Below are 16829 nucleotides of genomic sequence, written 5' to 3'. Positions count from 1 at the left end.
GATTGTTCTCACCCACCGGAGTCTGGGCTGGATTTGATGATTTTACTAACACAAAGAATGAGGTGAAGGTGACAGGGCTGGACTTGGGACACTTGGGTGTGAAAACGCATTGCACCTTCCTTCTCTCGCTCTCCCTGTCCCTCCTGTCTCCTCACTTGCTCCAGAGGAAGTTAGAGTTCATGTCATGGCACATTCACACGTGAAGGACTCCAGGGGCAGTACTTGAGGCCTTGGAGAAACGTCCACGCGTGGGGCTGGGAGTACACAGTCTCACCCGACTCAAGTGGTGGGATTGCCCAATAGCCTGTTTGTGACCTCATGAGAGATTCTGGAACACGAGACACGGGTAAGCCTTCCTGATTCCCAACCCATGGAATCAATGAAATAATAATAAATGTGTTTTGGGGGTCTGGTGTGGTGGTCCACAAGGTTAGGCAGCTGTGTGCCATGCTGGCATCCCATATCTAAAGCTGGCTGCTTTGCTTTGAATCCAGTGCCTTGCTAATCACTCTGGGAAAGCACTGAAAGATGGCCCAAGTATTTGTCCTCTGCTACCCACATAGGAGACCAGGATGAAGCTCCCGGCTCCTGCTTGGCCCATCCTTAGCCACTGCGTCCATCTGGGGAATGAACCAGCAGTTGGAAGACCTGTCTCTTTCTCTGTAGCCCTGACTTCCAGATTAAATATATATGTATATATTTCAACTTCAAAAAGGAGCTTAAAGGGGGGAGGGGCTGGCATGGTGGGTCAACAGGCTAATCCTCTGCCTGCCAGTTCTGGCATCCGATCTGGGTGCCAGTTCGAATCTCAACTATTCCATTTCCAATCTTCCCTGTTGATGGCTCGGGAAAGCAACAGAGAATGGTTCAAGTCCTAGGGCCCTGGCATCATCAGGGAGAAAGAAGCTCCTGGCTCCCAGCTTCAGCCATCGCAGCCAAGTGGAGAGTGAACCAGCAGATGGAAGAGCTTTCTCTTTCCTTTTCTATAAAGCTGCTCTTCAAGTGAAAATAAGTGTATCTTTAAACACAGGAAAGGAAATTATGCACAGACTACATTTTTTTTGCACCAAAATAAATTTATGTTTTAATTCTATTGTTAAAATATATGTTCCTTTCCCTCCATCCCGAAAACATGAATTAAAATCAGACCAGCAGCGGAAGTGCAAAGAGGAAGAGGAAGGGAGGGACGGCCTTATGCCTTGCAGTGTAGTGCCTCCCTGAAGGTCAGGCCTTGCGTATGACAGGTGGCCTTCAGACATGTGCCCCAACCGCAGCAGCACAATCTCCCAGTGATGTTTGAAAACCAACCGCATGCCTGACAAATAAGGCTCTATCTGAGTGGGGAAGTCCGTGGAAACAGTTCTCTCCCTGCCCCCACCTCCACCTGCACATCAGCGGCTCGATCCAAAACTCTTACACTGAGTTTTCTTACTTGTTTGAGTCAGAGAAGGAGGCTCCCAGCTGTTGACTTTCTTCCCCCATTCACCCAACTAAGCCAGGAGCCTGGGGGGGACTCTTAAGCTGCGACTCCCCACGGACCAGCTACCTGCCAGGTCAGCTGGAGTCAGAAACAGAGCCTGGAATGAAATCCCACGCGTTCGCAGGTGGGATGCTGGCGTCTTGATGCGGCATGGTGACTGCAAGGCCCAGTGCTCACCCTGGATGCTGTTTTAAGTTCCAAGGCTCTGGGAGTCACTGAGCCCAGGGTTCTGCTGGATGCCTTCCAGGGCTGTTCGAGGCTGTGCTCACTTGCCTGTGTGCCCTTAACTGGCCAGGAGGACAGCCTGGTGGGAGCTTCCTGACCCTGGCATGGCAGAAACAAGGCATATTCAGCCTGCTTCCTTTTACCCTCCTGAGACATCTCTTTTTAAAAAAAAATTAGTTATTTTGTGTTTATTGGAAAGGCAGATCAGATTTACAGAGAGAAGGAGAGACATGGGAAAGATCTTCATCCACTGATTCATTCCCCAAATGGCCACAATGGGCAGAGCTGAGTTGATGTGAAGCCAGGAGCCAGGAGCCAGGAGTTTCTTCCAGGTCTCCCATATGTGTGCAGAATTCCAAAGTTGGGCCATCCTCTACTGCCTTTTAGATCGGAAGTGGAGCAGCTAGAGCATAAACTGTCTCCCATATGGGATCCCAGCATATGCAAGGTGAATATTTAGCCACTGAGCCATAGTGGTGGGCTCCATATATATCTTCTTTATAGTCCCTAGAGGCCAAGGTGCATGGGGCTCGGTTGCAGCGTGGCCCCTGTCACCCTTCTCATGTGGGCTTGGAGGTTCTTGGAACCACCTGCTTCCCTCCTGCCCACTGGCCCCTCTTGCCTTGCCTACTTCCAGCCTGCAGTTGCTCTCAGCTGGCACTGGGAGCTGGTGGCTCACTCAGGGTTATAGAAACAGAACGCTGCTTTCCCAGGCTATGGTTCATGCTTTTCCCAGTCAAGCAGGAATCTTGACTGGACGCATGAACCAGCACTCATACGAGATGTCAGTATCTCTGGCAATGAATTTACCCCCACTATGCCACAATACTGGCCCCTTTCTACTTTTATTTGAAAAGCACAGAGAGGGCCCGGCACGGTGGCACAGTGGTTAAGGTCCTCGCCTTGCACACCCGGGATCCCATATGGGCGCCGGTTCTATCCCTGCCTGTGGCCCGGGAGAGCAGTCGAGGACGGCCCAAAGCTTTGGGACCCTGCACCCGCGTGGGAGACCCGGAAGAGGCTCCTGGCTTCAGACCGGTATAGCATTGGCCATTGCGCTCACTTGGGGAGTGAATCATCGGACGGAAGATCTTCCTCCCTGTCTCTCCGCCTTTCCAATGAAAGAAATAATAAAAATAAATCTTTAAAAAAAAAAAAAAAAGAAAAGCACAGAGAATGAGAGAGCAGGAGAATGGGAATGAGAGCAGACCGAGAGAGAGAAAGAGAGAGAACAAACATGAGCTCTCATATCTGCTGATTCACTCTCCAAATGCTCACAGTGGCAGGGGCTGAGCCAGGTGCAAGCCAGGGATTTGCAACTTCATCTGGGGGACTGGTATTGTAGTCAAGCTTCTTAATGCAATGCTGGCATCCCACTTGGGCTGCAGATCAAGATGTGGCTGTTCCATGGCCCAAGGGCCCTGCACTCACATGGAACACCTGACTATGGCCCGGCTCAGCCTTGGCCATATGGCCATTTGGGGAGTGAGTCAACAGATGGAAGAGTCTCTCCCTGAGTTGAGCCCTCTCCTGTGTAACTATGTCCTTTAAATAAATCAGATCAAAACAAAACAACTCCACCTGGGTCTCCCATGTGAGTGGCAGGTGCCAAGCACTTGAGCCACCACCTGCTGCCTGCTAGGATGCTCGCTGGTGGGAAGCTGGGGTGGAAGTGAACCCGCTGGTGCTCCAACCAAGCACTGTCCAGGACGATGTGGCACCCCCCGGGTGGTGACTGCTGCAAACAATGAGCATTTCTGGGTGGCACATGAGGATGCAGTGATGAGGGAGACCTAAGGAAGCAGGTGGAGGGGGCAGGCACTGGCTCAACGGTAGGGACACCCACATGCCATATGGGAGTGGGTGAGCTCCATTGCCCACCTGCTCCCGACTCTGACTTGCTGCTAATGTGTACCTTGGGAAGCCACAGGGGAGACTCAAGTACTCGGACCCAAATGGAGTTCCAGGCTCCCAGCTTTGTCGTGGGCACTTGGAGAGTGAACCAAATGAAGAACTACCCTGTCTTTCTTTTATTTTTCTACGTTTAAAAATTACTATTATTTTTAAAAGAGTTATTTTATTTTTATTGGAAAGGCAGATATACAGAGAGGAGGAGAGAGAGAGAGGAAGATCTTGCATCCGATGAGTTACTCCCCAAGTGACCACAATGGCTGGTGCTGTGCCAAGTTGAAGCCAGGACCCCAGATCCTTCTCTGGGTCCCCCATGCAGGTGCAGGATCCCAAGACTTAGGGCCATCCTCGACTGCTTTTCCAGGCCACAAGCAGGGAGCTGGATGGGAAGTGGAGCTGCCGGGATTAGAACCAGCACCCTTATGGGATCCTGGTGCATTCAAGGTGAGGACTTTAGCTGCTAGGCCACTGCACTGGGCCCTACTACTATCATTTTCTGATACAGTTCCATAGGCCCTAGATTTTTCTTACCCCAAATCCACTCCTCCCACTGAGTTCCTCTATATCGTTACTATAGTATAGCTCCTTATAAGCAGTCCTAAGTCCATCATTGTCATTTCCAGTGTGACATAGTCCATGAATTTCTGGAACTCCTGTGCTCTCATTGTTGATAAAAAGGTTTGTTACAAGTGTTCTGAATTCTGTATCCCCCATTTTCTTGGTGCATTCCTCAGTTCTTTGGGTTCATTTCCTAAGCTCCTGGTGAGTGCCCCTTCCCACCTGGCTGCTGGTGGAGTTCAGATCACCATTAGCTGAATGCCGCTGGGGTATCAGTCACTGCAACACCACACCGTTGTGTCCGCTGCTTTCCTGTGTCTGTCAGTCTCCTGGTACCCCTCTGCTGTTGTTCTGTCCTCTCCTATTTCCTGGAATGTGCCCTCTCTGCCTCACACTGGCTAATGTTTCCTCGCCTGTTCAAACATGTCTTTTGTTTCTTTTAGGTGAACTTTAAAAATATTTAGCTTCATAAAAAAAATACAAGTAAGTTGAGGAATTTCAGCTATCATCAGTGGGAGCTAGTTCAGACTGCTGGACTCAGAACCCCGACCACGGTGAGAAGTGCAGGCTCCATGGTCTGGCCGTGGAGTGCATGTGTCAGAGCTGGGCCTCCTGAGCGGCTCAGAAAGAGCAGTGGACAGCGCATCCAGGTGCACATGGAGGACGTGGCAGTCCATTGGAGCCTGGTACAACAGAGGATAGAACAAATTGATCAACTACCCCAGCCATGTGTAGGCAGTGAAAATCTGGGCAAATGGAGACTCTAAGGTGGATTATGTCAGCCAGTGGATTCTGGAGATTTTTCATCATGCTTGGGATGGTGAGTTTGGCAGCAATTCATAACTGTTGAACTATCAAAACCACTTGAGCAGTGCCTTTGGAGCATGCCCCACCTTGGGGACCTTGGGATGGTGGGGAGGCTGGGTGGGGCTTCTCCCTTTGTCTCCTCCCTTCCCCAGGTACAGGAAGGAAAGAGAGAATAGAGAATGTGGAAACAGTGGTCTTACCCACTTTCCTGTGGCCCTTGACCCTTTGCATCCTAATCAACTATGTAAAGATCATTAAAATAAAATAATAATTTAAAAAATACTTGATTACAAGCAATACTACAGTTTTTACATAGGTGATTTTAAGATTTATTTTATTTTAATTGGAAAGTCAAATATACAGAGAGGAGAGACAGAGGAAGATCTTCCATCTGTTGATTCACTCCCCAAGTAGCTACAACGGCCAGAGCTGTGCTGATCTGAAGCCAGGAGCCAGGATCTTCCTCTGGGTCTCCCACATGAGTGCAGGGTCCCAAGGCTTCTGGCTGCCCTCAACTGCTTTCCCAGGCCACAAACAGGGAGCTGGATGGGAAGAGGGGTCGCCAGGATACGAACCAGTGCCCATATGAGATCTGGTGAGTGCGAGGTGAGGCCTTTAGCTGCCAGGCTACCATGCCAGGCCCAGGTGAATTTTTTTAAAGATTAGATTTTTTTTCTTTCTTTGCTGTGTAAGAGAGGAGAAAAGGGACCCTAGAAATAAAAAAATTCCACGTGAAACTTTCTGGTTGTGGAAGAGCAGCGCCCTCTGCTGGTAAGTTGTGTGCACTGAGCACCACTTTGCAAACTAATTTCTATGGGGTCTCCCACTAGTGCTTTTCACCTGCCAGCTCTGTTTTTCAAGCTGCTTTACAGATTATTCCTGTTACTTTGCAACTTTTTTTAAAAAGGCAAAGCAACACACACACACACACACACACACACACACATCTTTCATCTCATCTCCTAGTTTATTCCTCCATTGCTCACCAGGAGCAGGTTGAAAAGCCAGGATCCTGGAACTCCACCTATGTTTCCCTTGAGATCGAAACACTTGCACCATTTCTAGCCTCCCACAGTGCATGTTCTCCGGAAGCTGGACTGCAGATGGGGTACAGACTAACCTGGCACCTATCTGGGAGCGGGATGCAGAAGCCCCAAGTCTGACCACATCTGCCAGGGAGTACTGCCATTGACTCTGGCATGACTCACACCCAGTCCCAACACTTGTCAGCTGGTGCTGTGGCCTAGTTTGGACTTTTTCACACTCCAGTGGGTGTAGGGCAGCTTAGCCTGGCCTGGCCTGCTTCCAGATTCAGCCCAAATGCTGGTTCAAGGATGCTGCAGCCCTGTCTGGACTGGCCCACCCTGCTCCAGCTCTCACGCTCACCAGCAGAAGCAGCAGCCCAGCAGGAGGGTTCCAGAAGTTCCCCTACCAGGCTTACTCTTGTGCTGGATCTTGCAAGTACTGGCAGGTGCTATAGCCCAGCCTAACACGGCTGGCCCTCAGTCCAGGCATTGGCCTGTGAGTACTATGGCCTAGCCTGACTGACCCATACCTATTACAGCCCTTGCTGGTGGGTGTTATATCCCGGCTCAGCCTGGCCCAATCTCAGACCTAGCTCTCATGTGACCCAATGAGTGCCACAGCCTAGCCTGGCCTGCCCCACATCCACTCTGGCTCTCACAAGCACTAGCGGATGTTGGAGCTTAGTCCAGTTGACCTGCTCTTAGATCCAGTCCACATACATGTCGAAAGGTGCCGCAGGCTTTCCCAGCTTGACTCACCCACAGGCCTCGCTCTCATACTCATGAGTGGGAGCCATAGCTCAGCAGGGGAGTCCCCAAAGTTCTCTACAAGGTCTGTTCCCAGCCCCAGGTCTTGTGTATGCTGGCAAGCCCACCTGGAGTCTCATCTCTCGCTGGCAGGTGTTACAGCCTAGCCCAGCCCGGTGGGGCCCACACCCTGTCCTTGCTCTTGTGTGCCAGTGTGCCAGGTGTTGCCACCTGGCCCAGCCTGGTCTGTCCCCAGACCTGGCTCACACAACTCTGATGATAGCTGTAGCCCTGCCTGACCTGGCCTGCCCTCGGTTTCCACAGGTGTAGTGGCCCTGCTTGGCATGGTCTGTTCTCAGTGATGGTCTTTGCATGGGCTGGTGGGTGCTGCAGCCTGGCCCTGCCCATTATCCTCTCAACCTTGGCTCCCGTGAGAGTCAGGTGAGTTCTGTGGTTCAACCTGGCTTGGCCCATTACTAGCTCCAGCTCTTGCATGAACATGAGTGCTGCAGTCCCCCAGAGGCAAGCCCACAAGCCCTTCAGAATCTGCCCCCATTCTGGTGGGTGCTGTGGCCCACTTCCTTACTGCAGCCTAGTCCAACCAGGCATGCATCCAAGCCCCAGCTTTGCATGTATTGATGGGTGGTCCAGACCCAGTCTCCCACATGGGTAGCTGCTTTGGCCTGACCCAGACATGCCCTCCGATTCCCCACCTCTAAACCACTCCATCTTGAGTGGAGGTCCAGGCTCTTGGCTTTGGTCTGGTCCCAGCACAGCTGATGTGGTTATTTAGGGGTAATGAGCCTCCAAATGGAAGATCTCTTTGTCTCTCCCTTCCTAGTACAAATATTTTTTTTTTTTTTGAATGAGGTATCAGGCAAAGGTGCATGTTCATGAAGTTTTGGATTTCACCTCTCTGCCAAGGCAGTCTCGACAATGGAAAGTTGTGATGACTGAAGGTTTATTACAACGTGCCTACTCTTCCTCTGGCTGGTTTGAGTCAACATTACAGAGCCCGTGGCTGCCCTGGCCTGGCTCAGTCACCTGCGGGTGCACAGGCTGGCTGACTCCGGTGAATTCTGCAGCCCTTGGCTTGGGTCTCATCAACCGCTTGCCCAAGGACAGAGGGGTGGAGAGGGAGGAGGCTGGACGTGCCCGCTTCCCGTATGGCAGAGCTTGGGATCGAGTCCTGTCTTCTTCTACTTCTTCTTCTTGAGATCTATTTATTTTTATTGGAAAGTCAGATATACAGAGAGGAGGAGAGACAGAGAGGAAGATCTTCCATCTGCTGATTCACTCCCCAAGTGGCTGCAACGGCTGGAGCTGAGCCAATCTGAAGCCAGGTGACCGGAGCCTCTTCTGGGTCTCCCACGTGGGTGCAGGGTCCCAAGGCTTTGGGCCGTCCTCGACTGCTTTCCCAGGCCACAAACAGGGAACTAGATGGGAAGCGGGGCTGCCAGGATAGAACCGGCGCCCATATGGGATCCTGGTGAGTTCAAGGGAGGACTACTGTGTGGGACCCCTAGTCTTGTCCACTTCTGATCCAGCTTCCTGTTAGTGCACTCCCTATAAGCTGGCAGCCGACAGCTCACCGGCTTGTGCCTCTGGCTCCCCTGGGAGAGACCTGGATGGTGCTTCAAGCCATTGACTACTGTTGTGACAGTTGGAGGAACGAACCAGCTGATGGAAGACCATTCATTCTTTTATTTGTGAAAACCTATTTGAAAGGGATAGTTACGGGGGCGGGGTGGGGAAGAGACAGAGATAGGGATCTTCCATCTGTTGGTTTACTCTTCTAACAGCTGCAACATTCAGGGCTGAGCCAGGCTGAAGCCAGGAGCCAGGAGCTTCATCTGGGTCTCCCACATGGGTTCAGGAGCCCAAGCACTTGGGCCCTGCTTTCCCAGGTGCACGAGCAGGGGACTGGATGGGAAGTGGAGCAGCTGGACTTGAACTGGTGCCCATATGGGATGCCAATGCTGCAGGTGGAGGCTTATTCTATAATGCCACAGTGCCAGCCCCTCAGTCTTTTAAATAAAATGAAAATAAACATTTAAAAGCAACATTCTGCTATCCTATCACACTGAGGAACTTACACAGACACCAGGAAGATCTTTTCAAAATAAAACGGTACTGCTTACACAGCCGAGCAGGTGAACAGAGCTAGATTCTAAGCCTGAGGGGTGGAGGGCTGGAGACGTGGAGGGGGTGGGGTGATGGGGTGGAGTAGTGGAAGGGTGGGGGGTGGAGGGATGGAGACTTGGAGGGGTGGAGGGGTGGAGGAGTGGAAGGATGGAGGCTGGAAGGCTGGGGAGAGGTGCAGGGGTGGAGGGTGGAGGGGTAGTGTCTTGGAGGGGTGGAGACTTGGAAGGGTGGAGGGGTAGAGTAGTGGAGGGGTGGAGGGGTGGAGGGGTGGAGGGGTGCCTGCCATTGGAACCACAAGCACAAAGGCGCTGCCAACATCACGTTCCTGGTCCTCTGCTTCCCCCTCGTGGACTAACTGGAAATAGCAGCTCAAGATTTGGCTCTCGGCGAGGACCGGGAACTGGAGCAGGGAGAAATGGCGCCGTAAAAATCCAGGGAGGTTCAGAGTCTGGTGCCAGGCTTTGGTCACGGACAGGAGGTTGTCAGGAGCTGTGGCTATCCTCAGCGAGGCTGGGCGGGGCGGGGAGGGTCTCAGGGGGAGAGGCCCAGACTTCACCCACCTGTCAATGACGTCAAGGACGCGCTCTGCATGTCCATCGTCTTTATTTTTCCTTCAGACATCGGAATCCAGTGTTCAAGCAGCCATTGCAAGACCCCCAGTGCTTTCTCTGGCCACGAGCTGCTGCAGCGCCCTCGGGCACAATGCCAACCCTCACGCACCTCCTCTGGCAGTAACCAGCCCTTGGCTTTCTGCCTGTGTTGTCAGCGGTTCACTCACATCACCTCCTCCTCCTGTCTCTGTGCTCTGGGATCCACCCCTCCACCCCGTCCCATTCAAGCTCTTTGCACCCCTGCCTGCTCGCACTGGACGGAGGCGCCTGCTGCCATCAGGTCAGAGAGAGGGAATGAGCGGGGGAAGGAATGCCCCCGAGCCAGCAGGCAGGAACCCCACAGCCTGGCTGCCTCCCGCCCCAGGCAGGCCCCTTCTGGTGCCCACTGTGCTACCAGCCCCTCCCACAAAAGGGCAATGGTGGCCTAGGCCTCTTACTGTCTTGCCCCCTGGAGGGGATGCGTGCCCTGGCTCTCCTACCACCTGCGAACCTGGCCTGGGTTTCCCCTGCCCGCCGCCCCTCACGCCTCCAGCCCTTGCCGCAGCCTGCGGTCCAGGGCCAGGAGCTGTCTCAGGAAGCCCCGGTTGGGGGTGATGCCACGGTGGTCCTTGACCTTCTTGATGGCTTCCACGAGGGTGAGGCGGTGGTACAGCATGAGGTAGGCCAGCACCAGCGTGGCGGAGCGGCTCACTCCCACGGCGCAGTGCACCAGGATCCTCCCTGCGAAGGGGGCACGGAGACAGGGCTGGAGGCTGGCAGGAGAGGGAGGCCCTCGCGCCTGGGGGTAAGCCGGTGGAGGTGAGCAGAGACCTAAGCAGTCCCAGCAAGGGATGCTGGCAGTATGCAACCGGGAGGAAAGGAGACAGAGCCACCTGGAGAGGACACAGAGCAGCTCACTGACCCCCACCGGTGTGAACTTGGCCTTGGCCTGGGCTGAGCACCCCTGGGTGCTCAGGGGACAGCACTCTCTGGCTGTCTTATCCTTCTTTCCTTCAAGATTTATTTGAAAGAGAGAGAGAGGAGAGAGAGAGAGAGAAAGAGAGAGAAAGAGAAAGAGGAGAGGGAGAGAGAGAGCCATCTTCCATGCACTGGTCCAGTCCCCAGTCTGTTGCTTGCATCGCTGGTACCCACAGGGGCAATTATAGGAAGCAGTTTTACTTGCTATGCCACGACGCCAGCCTAGACCCCTTCTGTCTAACCCTGCCGTTCTTCAGTCTCCCTTCACCCACTGCATACATTTTTATTTGTATCTTCCTAACCCTCTAACCACCAGGGCTGAGGGGACAGTTCTCTGTCCTGAATGCTGTAGCCTGAGGATGTTATCCTGCAGCTAACATCTCTCCCCTAGGGAGATGGGCGTTGTGGTGGAGTGGGTGAAGCCTCTACCCATGTGCAACAAAACGTCATCCTGACTTTCACGTGATTTCCTCAGTCTGACAGGATAACAGATTACTACTCTTGCAATGTTTGTTTTTGTTTTATTTAAAAGGTTGAGAAGCGTAGGCGCCTGCAGCACTGGCAGCCCAGATGGGAGCCTGTCCGAGTCCCAGCTGCTCTAACTTCTGATCCAGCTCCCTGCCAATGGTCTGGAAAAAGCAACAGGAGATGGGCTCAAGTGGCCTGGGCCCTGTCACCCAAGTGGGAGACCCAGATGAAGCTTCTGGATCCTGGCTTCAGACTGTCCCAGCATGCCCTGAGAGTGAACCAGCAGATGGAAGATCCTGCTCTCTCTGTCCCTTCCTCTCTCTGTTACTCTTGGTTTCAAATAAATAAACAAATTTAAAAACCCCTAAATTTGTCTCCACCCTTGAAGCCCAGGGCTCCTCCCAAGCTGTCTGAGGCCCCTTCCTCTCACCTACCTCCCGGCTGGCTCAGGGCCCGGTGGATGAAGTCGGCGGCTGTCTTGAAGTGGACGCTCATGTCAAAGGCTGGCGAGTCGTGGGCCTCGACACCCAGGTAGCGGATGCCCAGCCCTTCGTAGGCCTCGGGGGTGCCTCGCCACCTGCTGTGCGACGCATTGAGTATGTGTGTGATGCCCAGGCGGCGGAGCTCTCGGCGGTTGTTAGCCATGTCCCTGTGTGGAGCAGAAGTTGGAGACAGGGTGGGGGCAGCCAGGGGGAGGAGCGCCATCGCTGGTTCCAGGCGCTGTCGCCGGGGGAGGGCCCAGCGGAAGCAGCCAGTCCTAGCCTGTTGGCCTGGAGGGGCGGGAGCTGAGGGTAGGGGTGACGCTGGGTCTGAAGAAGGGAAGGTTAAGGGGGTACGGGGTGCAGAGGCCAGCCGTGGGAACACGGTCGGAGTGCTGGGAGGAAGTGAGATGTGGCCGGATCTGTGGGGACAGTCCTCATGGGTAGAACCGGGGTTGGAAGACACCACTGGACAGCTGACCCCAAGTTCCCAGCCAGGAGGGGACTGCCCAGGGGGTATTCAAGCAGTTGGGGATCACACAGCACGGATGCTGCTGTGCGCACGAGGCTACCCGTGGGCTGCTGGACTTGCTCACATGTAACCTTGAGCTGCTGTGGCTCTAACCCAGTTCCTCTATGCTTCCTTGGAGATCCACAATGCTCATGGGTTTGGCCAGTTATCCTGCAGCGCGTAAGTGCCTTGTTCGCGTGGTGTGACCGGCATGTGTTCGGTCGGCCAGTGACCCCCTCAGCTGAGTGGCAGATGCCCCTCAGAGCCAGTGTGCTGTCTGAGAGCCAACTCCTCAAGGAGACCCTCCCAAGTCCTGGCTCTGCTACTTAGGACCTGTCCGAGCTTCAGTTGCTTCACCTGGACCCTGAGGGCCCTGGGATACCCACCCCACGAGAGCTGTGAGGAACAAGGGAGAGAATGCAACTGAACACAAGCTTTGCACCCTCCCGAGTCCTCGGGTCGCTGGTGGGAGAGGATGAGGAAGGGGGACTGTCCTTCCTCTGGGGGTCCTGTCCCCTCAGCCCTGCCATGTGCTGGGTCCTGCAGGCATTGCAGGGTCTCAGGGGGCCTCATGCCTGTCCTTGGCTCCAGCAGTGGCCTCTGCCCGCAGCCATACGGCACGAGGGATGGAAGCACAGGGCGTCATGTCCAGGGCCAGCCTGGTACACCGGGCCGGCCTTGCCTACGGACTTCACAGTCATCTTTACTATCCATCTGGCCCACGCTCCCCCAATCCCCATGGCCTCTCCCTGCGCCCTGCGCCCTTCTCCCTCCTGGGTCCCCACCGTGGAAAACCAACAGAACCAACAGCACACACTTGCCGCCTGCCTGCCTCTCTCCTCCTCCTCCACACACACACACACACACACAGGTCCAGCCACGGTCCCAGGGTGCCCCGTACATACTGGTCTCCGAGGTAGAGGCCTGGCCAGACCTCATCAGCGTGGTTGCAGGCTGTCTTGCCGGTATAGAGGAGCCGCTCCAGCTCAAAGACGTTCAGGAAGGGATGCTGAACGGCCGGCATCTCCTCCAGGCTGCCTCGGGGGCGGACGGGAGACCTGGTGCTCCCCCGGGAGAAGCGGGCCATGAAGGTCATGGAGGCCCAGAGCCAGTTCCCAGGGCACATCTTCCAGGCGGCTGCGGGCACGAGGGGCCAGGTGCTGGCAGAGGCAGGGGCGAGAGACAAGGCTTGGGTGAGTCCAGGGTGGCGGCCGTGGCTTCTTGACAGATGTCCGGGCGGGGCCCCGGGCTGGCAGGTTCCTGAGTGAGGGGAAAGTGAGTGGGTGTTGGGGGGAGGGCTTCAGGACTGCTTCCCCCCCCCCCCCCCGAGGAAATGGTCATGAGCAATGCTCATTTTACTCAGCCAGGCTAAGAGGTAGGAGAGTCACGTGTCCTTGTTTACGGGAAGTGAGTTGCCCAGCCCCCACTGCTCGCTCGCTCTCTCTCTCTCTCTCTCTCTCTCTCTCTCTCTCTCTTACACACACACCCCACTGGCATATCAGGGTGACCAGACGCACTGCTGGGGCTCATGCTAGCCCCGACAGTTGGGGTCTGTTGGCACAAGAGTCTAACAGATCCGGGCTGGGGTTAGGGCCTTCTTGAAAATCCATCCAGAGGGAGTTAGCAGGCAGACAGTAGCATTTGGGGACATGACATATGCCGGGTCTGCCTCCTTGGCCCTTGGAGATAAGCCAGTTGTGGAAAGTGTGTGTGTGTGTGTGTGTGTGTGTGTGTGTGTGTGTGTGTGTTAGCAGCGCAGGGTGGGGTAAGCCAGAAAGAGAAAGAATAAGTTTTGTGAAGCTACCTGCTGGATGCAAGAGCTAGTGGGAGAGGACGCCAATCCTTGGGCACAACAGGCAAACCACGATGCTTTGGCCCGGCACCAGGACACTACTGATCAAACTTTACTACTTCTGTTGAGCACTCATGGTTGAATAGGGCTAATTGTGTGTGTGTGTGTTTGCAAAGGCGGGGGGTGGGGGGGGGAGAGAGCACAGCAGGAGGGAAAGGCCAGGACCAGCCACACACAGGGGCTCGATGGATGTCCCTGGGGGAGTCAGCTACGGGGCTCGGAGGGTGGCTCTCACACTACCCGCGGGCAAGGAGCCCCTGACAAGGCAGAGCCAGGGAGGGCCAGCCTGGCAGACTTGCCCTGGGATCCGCAGGCAGACAGGCCACTTGGCCAAAACCCCTCTGTCTCCCTCTTCCTCTCACATGTGTACGCTGGCCTGTTTGGAAGGATGGGCTAACCTATAGAATACCCTCCCCTCTGCCCAGCGACTTCAATCTAACCACCCCCTCCTCCTGTGAGAGGCCATCTTTGTCCAGGACCACACTCTTACCAGGGCCTGGCTCTTCCAGTTCGCCTTCCCACTCACTCCAGCTTCTTCCCTACTCCCTCCCCACAGCCCAGATCAAGCCCTTGCAGGGCGTCTTAGCATCAAGACAGGAAGAACCCCCGCATTCCTGGGGTGTTTAGGGAGAGATCTCACACATACCCTGCCACGGTGGGGTCAGAAGGAGCATAGGGCTGTGGCACGCTGTACCAACAGCACTGCTCATCCTCATCGGCCGTTTCACCACCACCACCATCATCATCAACATCATCATCCTCACCCACCTGTCTCTTGGGACCGAGAAAGATCGCCATCACTTTTATTCCTAAGCAACCTCCCTTCTTTCCAGACCCTGCTGCCTACGTGACGCCGAAAGTAAGAGAAGCGGGAAGAACAACAGATGAGCTCACCGCGGAACTCTAGGTGTCCTGGCGAGGCGGAGACGCCCTCCCGCTCCCGGAATGTACCCCTCCTGGCCTAGCCTTCTACTAACCCTCCGCCACTCTCAGGTCTCTAAGCTGTCGCCGCGGTTCTAACAGGTTCATGGCTGTCGCCCCAGACTCGCCAACCCAGACAGTCGGGCGCCGCCGAACGCGCGGAGGAGGGCGCGCTGGAGAGCGCGCAGCGGCTCGTTCTGTTTCAGCCTCTCTCTCTACTCCCAGCCCCGAGCCCGTGGGAAGGCGACCACCCGCATCAGCCCCTCTACCTTGTCGCCGCGCAGAGCAGGGTCTCAGTCCCGATGGCAGGTGGTCGGTGCACGCAGCCCCCAGGCCATGACTGTCTCCCGCGCCACCGCCGCCGGCGGCGGCACCGAATGAGTGTCTATTTTTAAGCCGTGACAAGCACGTCGAAGCGGGGTTGGTGTCTGGGTGTGTGTGGGCGACACGCAGGCCCGCGGTCTCGCACGGAGCGGTGCGCGTGCCACGCAGCGTGGGCCCCGCTGCACCCTGCGCGCGGGCGGAGCGCACCCAGACCGCGCAGCACCCAGCGCGCGCCGGCCTGCCAGCCTGGTGGCGCCACCTAAAGCGAAAGCTTTTGGCCTCAAGAAGACGGTCCCAGCCTTTGCCAGACTGAACCTCAGACACGCACACTCCTCCTCCTGGATAAGATTCTGTACAGGGGTGTAGTCCTCAGCCTCAAGAAAACCGTGTGGTAAATGGCAGTGCTCATGGCCGTGTTCCAGATACCCTCAACTGCAGTCTATGAAATCAGCATGACCCTTATTTTCTCATTTTTGGCAGGTGTTGGAGGCACAAAGAGAAGTCAAGCCATTTACCTTGGGTTGCAATGCAAATGATTGGTGGACCTGAATTTCAAACTCTCTGGTTCATGACCTTCATGACCTTTTCTTTTCTTTCTTTCTTTCTTCTTCTTCTTCTTTTTTTTTTTTTTTTTTTGCGATTTATTTATTTGAAGGAGAGAGTTATGGGGAGAAGGAGGGGAGATGGGGGGAGGGGAGAGAGAGAGAAAGAGAGAGAGAATGAATATGTCCACTTGCTACACAGTTGTAATGATTACTGCTGAGCTCGTCTGAAACCTGGTGCAATGAACTTCTTCCGGGTCTTGGAGGGGTCCCAAGGCTTTGGACCATCCTCCATTGCCTTCCCAGGCCACAAGCAGGGAGCTGGATCAGAAGCCAGGGCTTGAACTGCTGTCCATACGGAATGCTGGCACCACAGGCGGCAGCTTTACTTGCTGTGCCACTGGGCCAGCCCCTGGCTCACATCCTTAACCAGACCCTCACCCAGGGCCCTTCCCACAGGTGTGAATTTTCCACTTGCATCAGCTGAACTCATGGCCAAGGTCACTCTTTCCCCAGACTCCGAGGAAGGAAAGGCCACCAGCCGCTGCCAGCTCATCTTGATGTACCTGCGGAGTGTGCAGTTACAGCTGAGTGAGAGGAGGGTAGGGAGAGTAGAGTCAAGTTTGTTAAAGCACCTATCGAGAGGGGCAGGGAAGAGTCGTTGAGGGGAGGTGGGGCACCCTCTCTTCCTGGTTCTATCCCTAAAGTGCTGGCCGGTGATGGGACTCTGATGCTCATGACTGGCGTTTGTGATGGACACCTGCAAGCCATATACCACTGGGTCCCTGTGCATGTGGGCGTGGACCAGCCCCTTCTGCTGTGGCTGGGCTTCCTGAGGATCTTACAGATCGGATCACCCAGCTGACGGCCTTGTGGGGCACTGTTGGACAGCAGGGTCCTTGGCATTGCTTCTGGAGGAGGGTTTTGCTGCTCCTCCCTGGAAGCTCAGGTCTACCTTGTGCCCCACCAGCTGTCCCAGGTACGTTCCTTTGCCCACAAACCTCTTTATTGTCAGTATCATGTAAGTTTCAAGATTTAAAGTGCATCAGAGGCTATGGCCGGGTTACCTTCTCAAGAGCCTACCTCTTGGGGGTGTAATGGAGTGGGTAGGCGAGGGAAATGAGGCCATGGGCGGGGAGGGGGTGGGTCCCAGATGTTGCTGGGTAGAGAACCAGGCAGATTGCAACTCTGTCTCCTGGGTTAGAGCACGCTGGTGGATTCTTTGTAGCTGAGATCCTCCCCAGCAGCTGTGGCACACCAGGCTTT

The 16829-nt window shown here is 54.9% G+C and overlaps 1 protein-coding gene across 1 annotated transcript; it reads right to left on the bottom strand.

Annotated features, from left to right (window-relative positions):
- Positions 1-9487: 9487 nt before the first annotated feature.
- On the bottom strand, positions 9488-15067 carry DUSP26 (dual specificity phosphatase 26). Its single transcript, XM_040994253.1, has 4 exons — positions 14967-15067; positions 12830-13184; positions 11369-11583; positions 9488-10229 (listed from the first exon to the last, which is right to left on the bottom strand). Exons 2-4 carry the CDS (start codon positions 13048-13050, stop codon positions 10030-10032), a joined length of 636 nt encoding a protein of 211 aa, XP_040850187.1. The 5' UTR covers positions 13051-13184; positions 14967-15067; the 3' UTR covers positions 9488-10029.
- Positions 15068-16829: the final 1762 nt, after the last annotated feature.

The sequence above is a fragment of the Ochotona curzoniae genome, unplaced genomic scaffold (assembly GCF_017591425.1).
Source record: "Ochotona curzoniae isolate NIBS_2020 unplaced genomic scaffold, NIBS_Ocur_1.0 contig_899, whole genome shotgun sequence".
In the NCBI taxonomy this organism is placed as follows: Eukaryota; Metazoa; Chordata; class Mammalia; order Lagomorpha; family Ochotonidae; genus Ochotona; species Ochotona curzoniae.
This window is presented reverse-complemented; position numbering and strand designations above follow the sequence as displayed.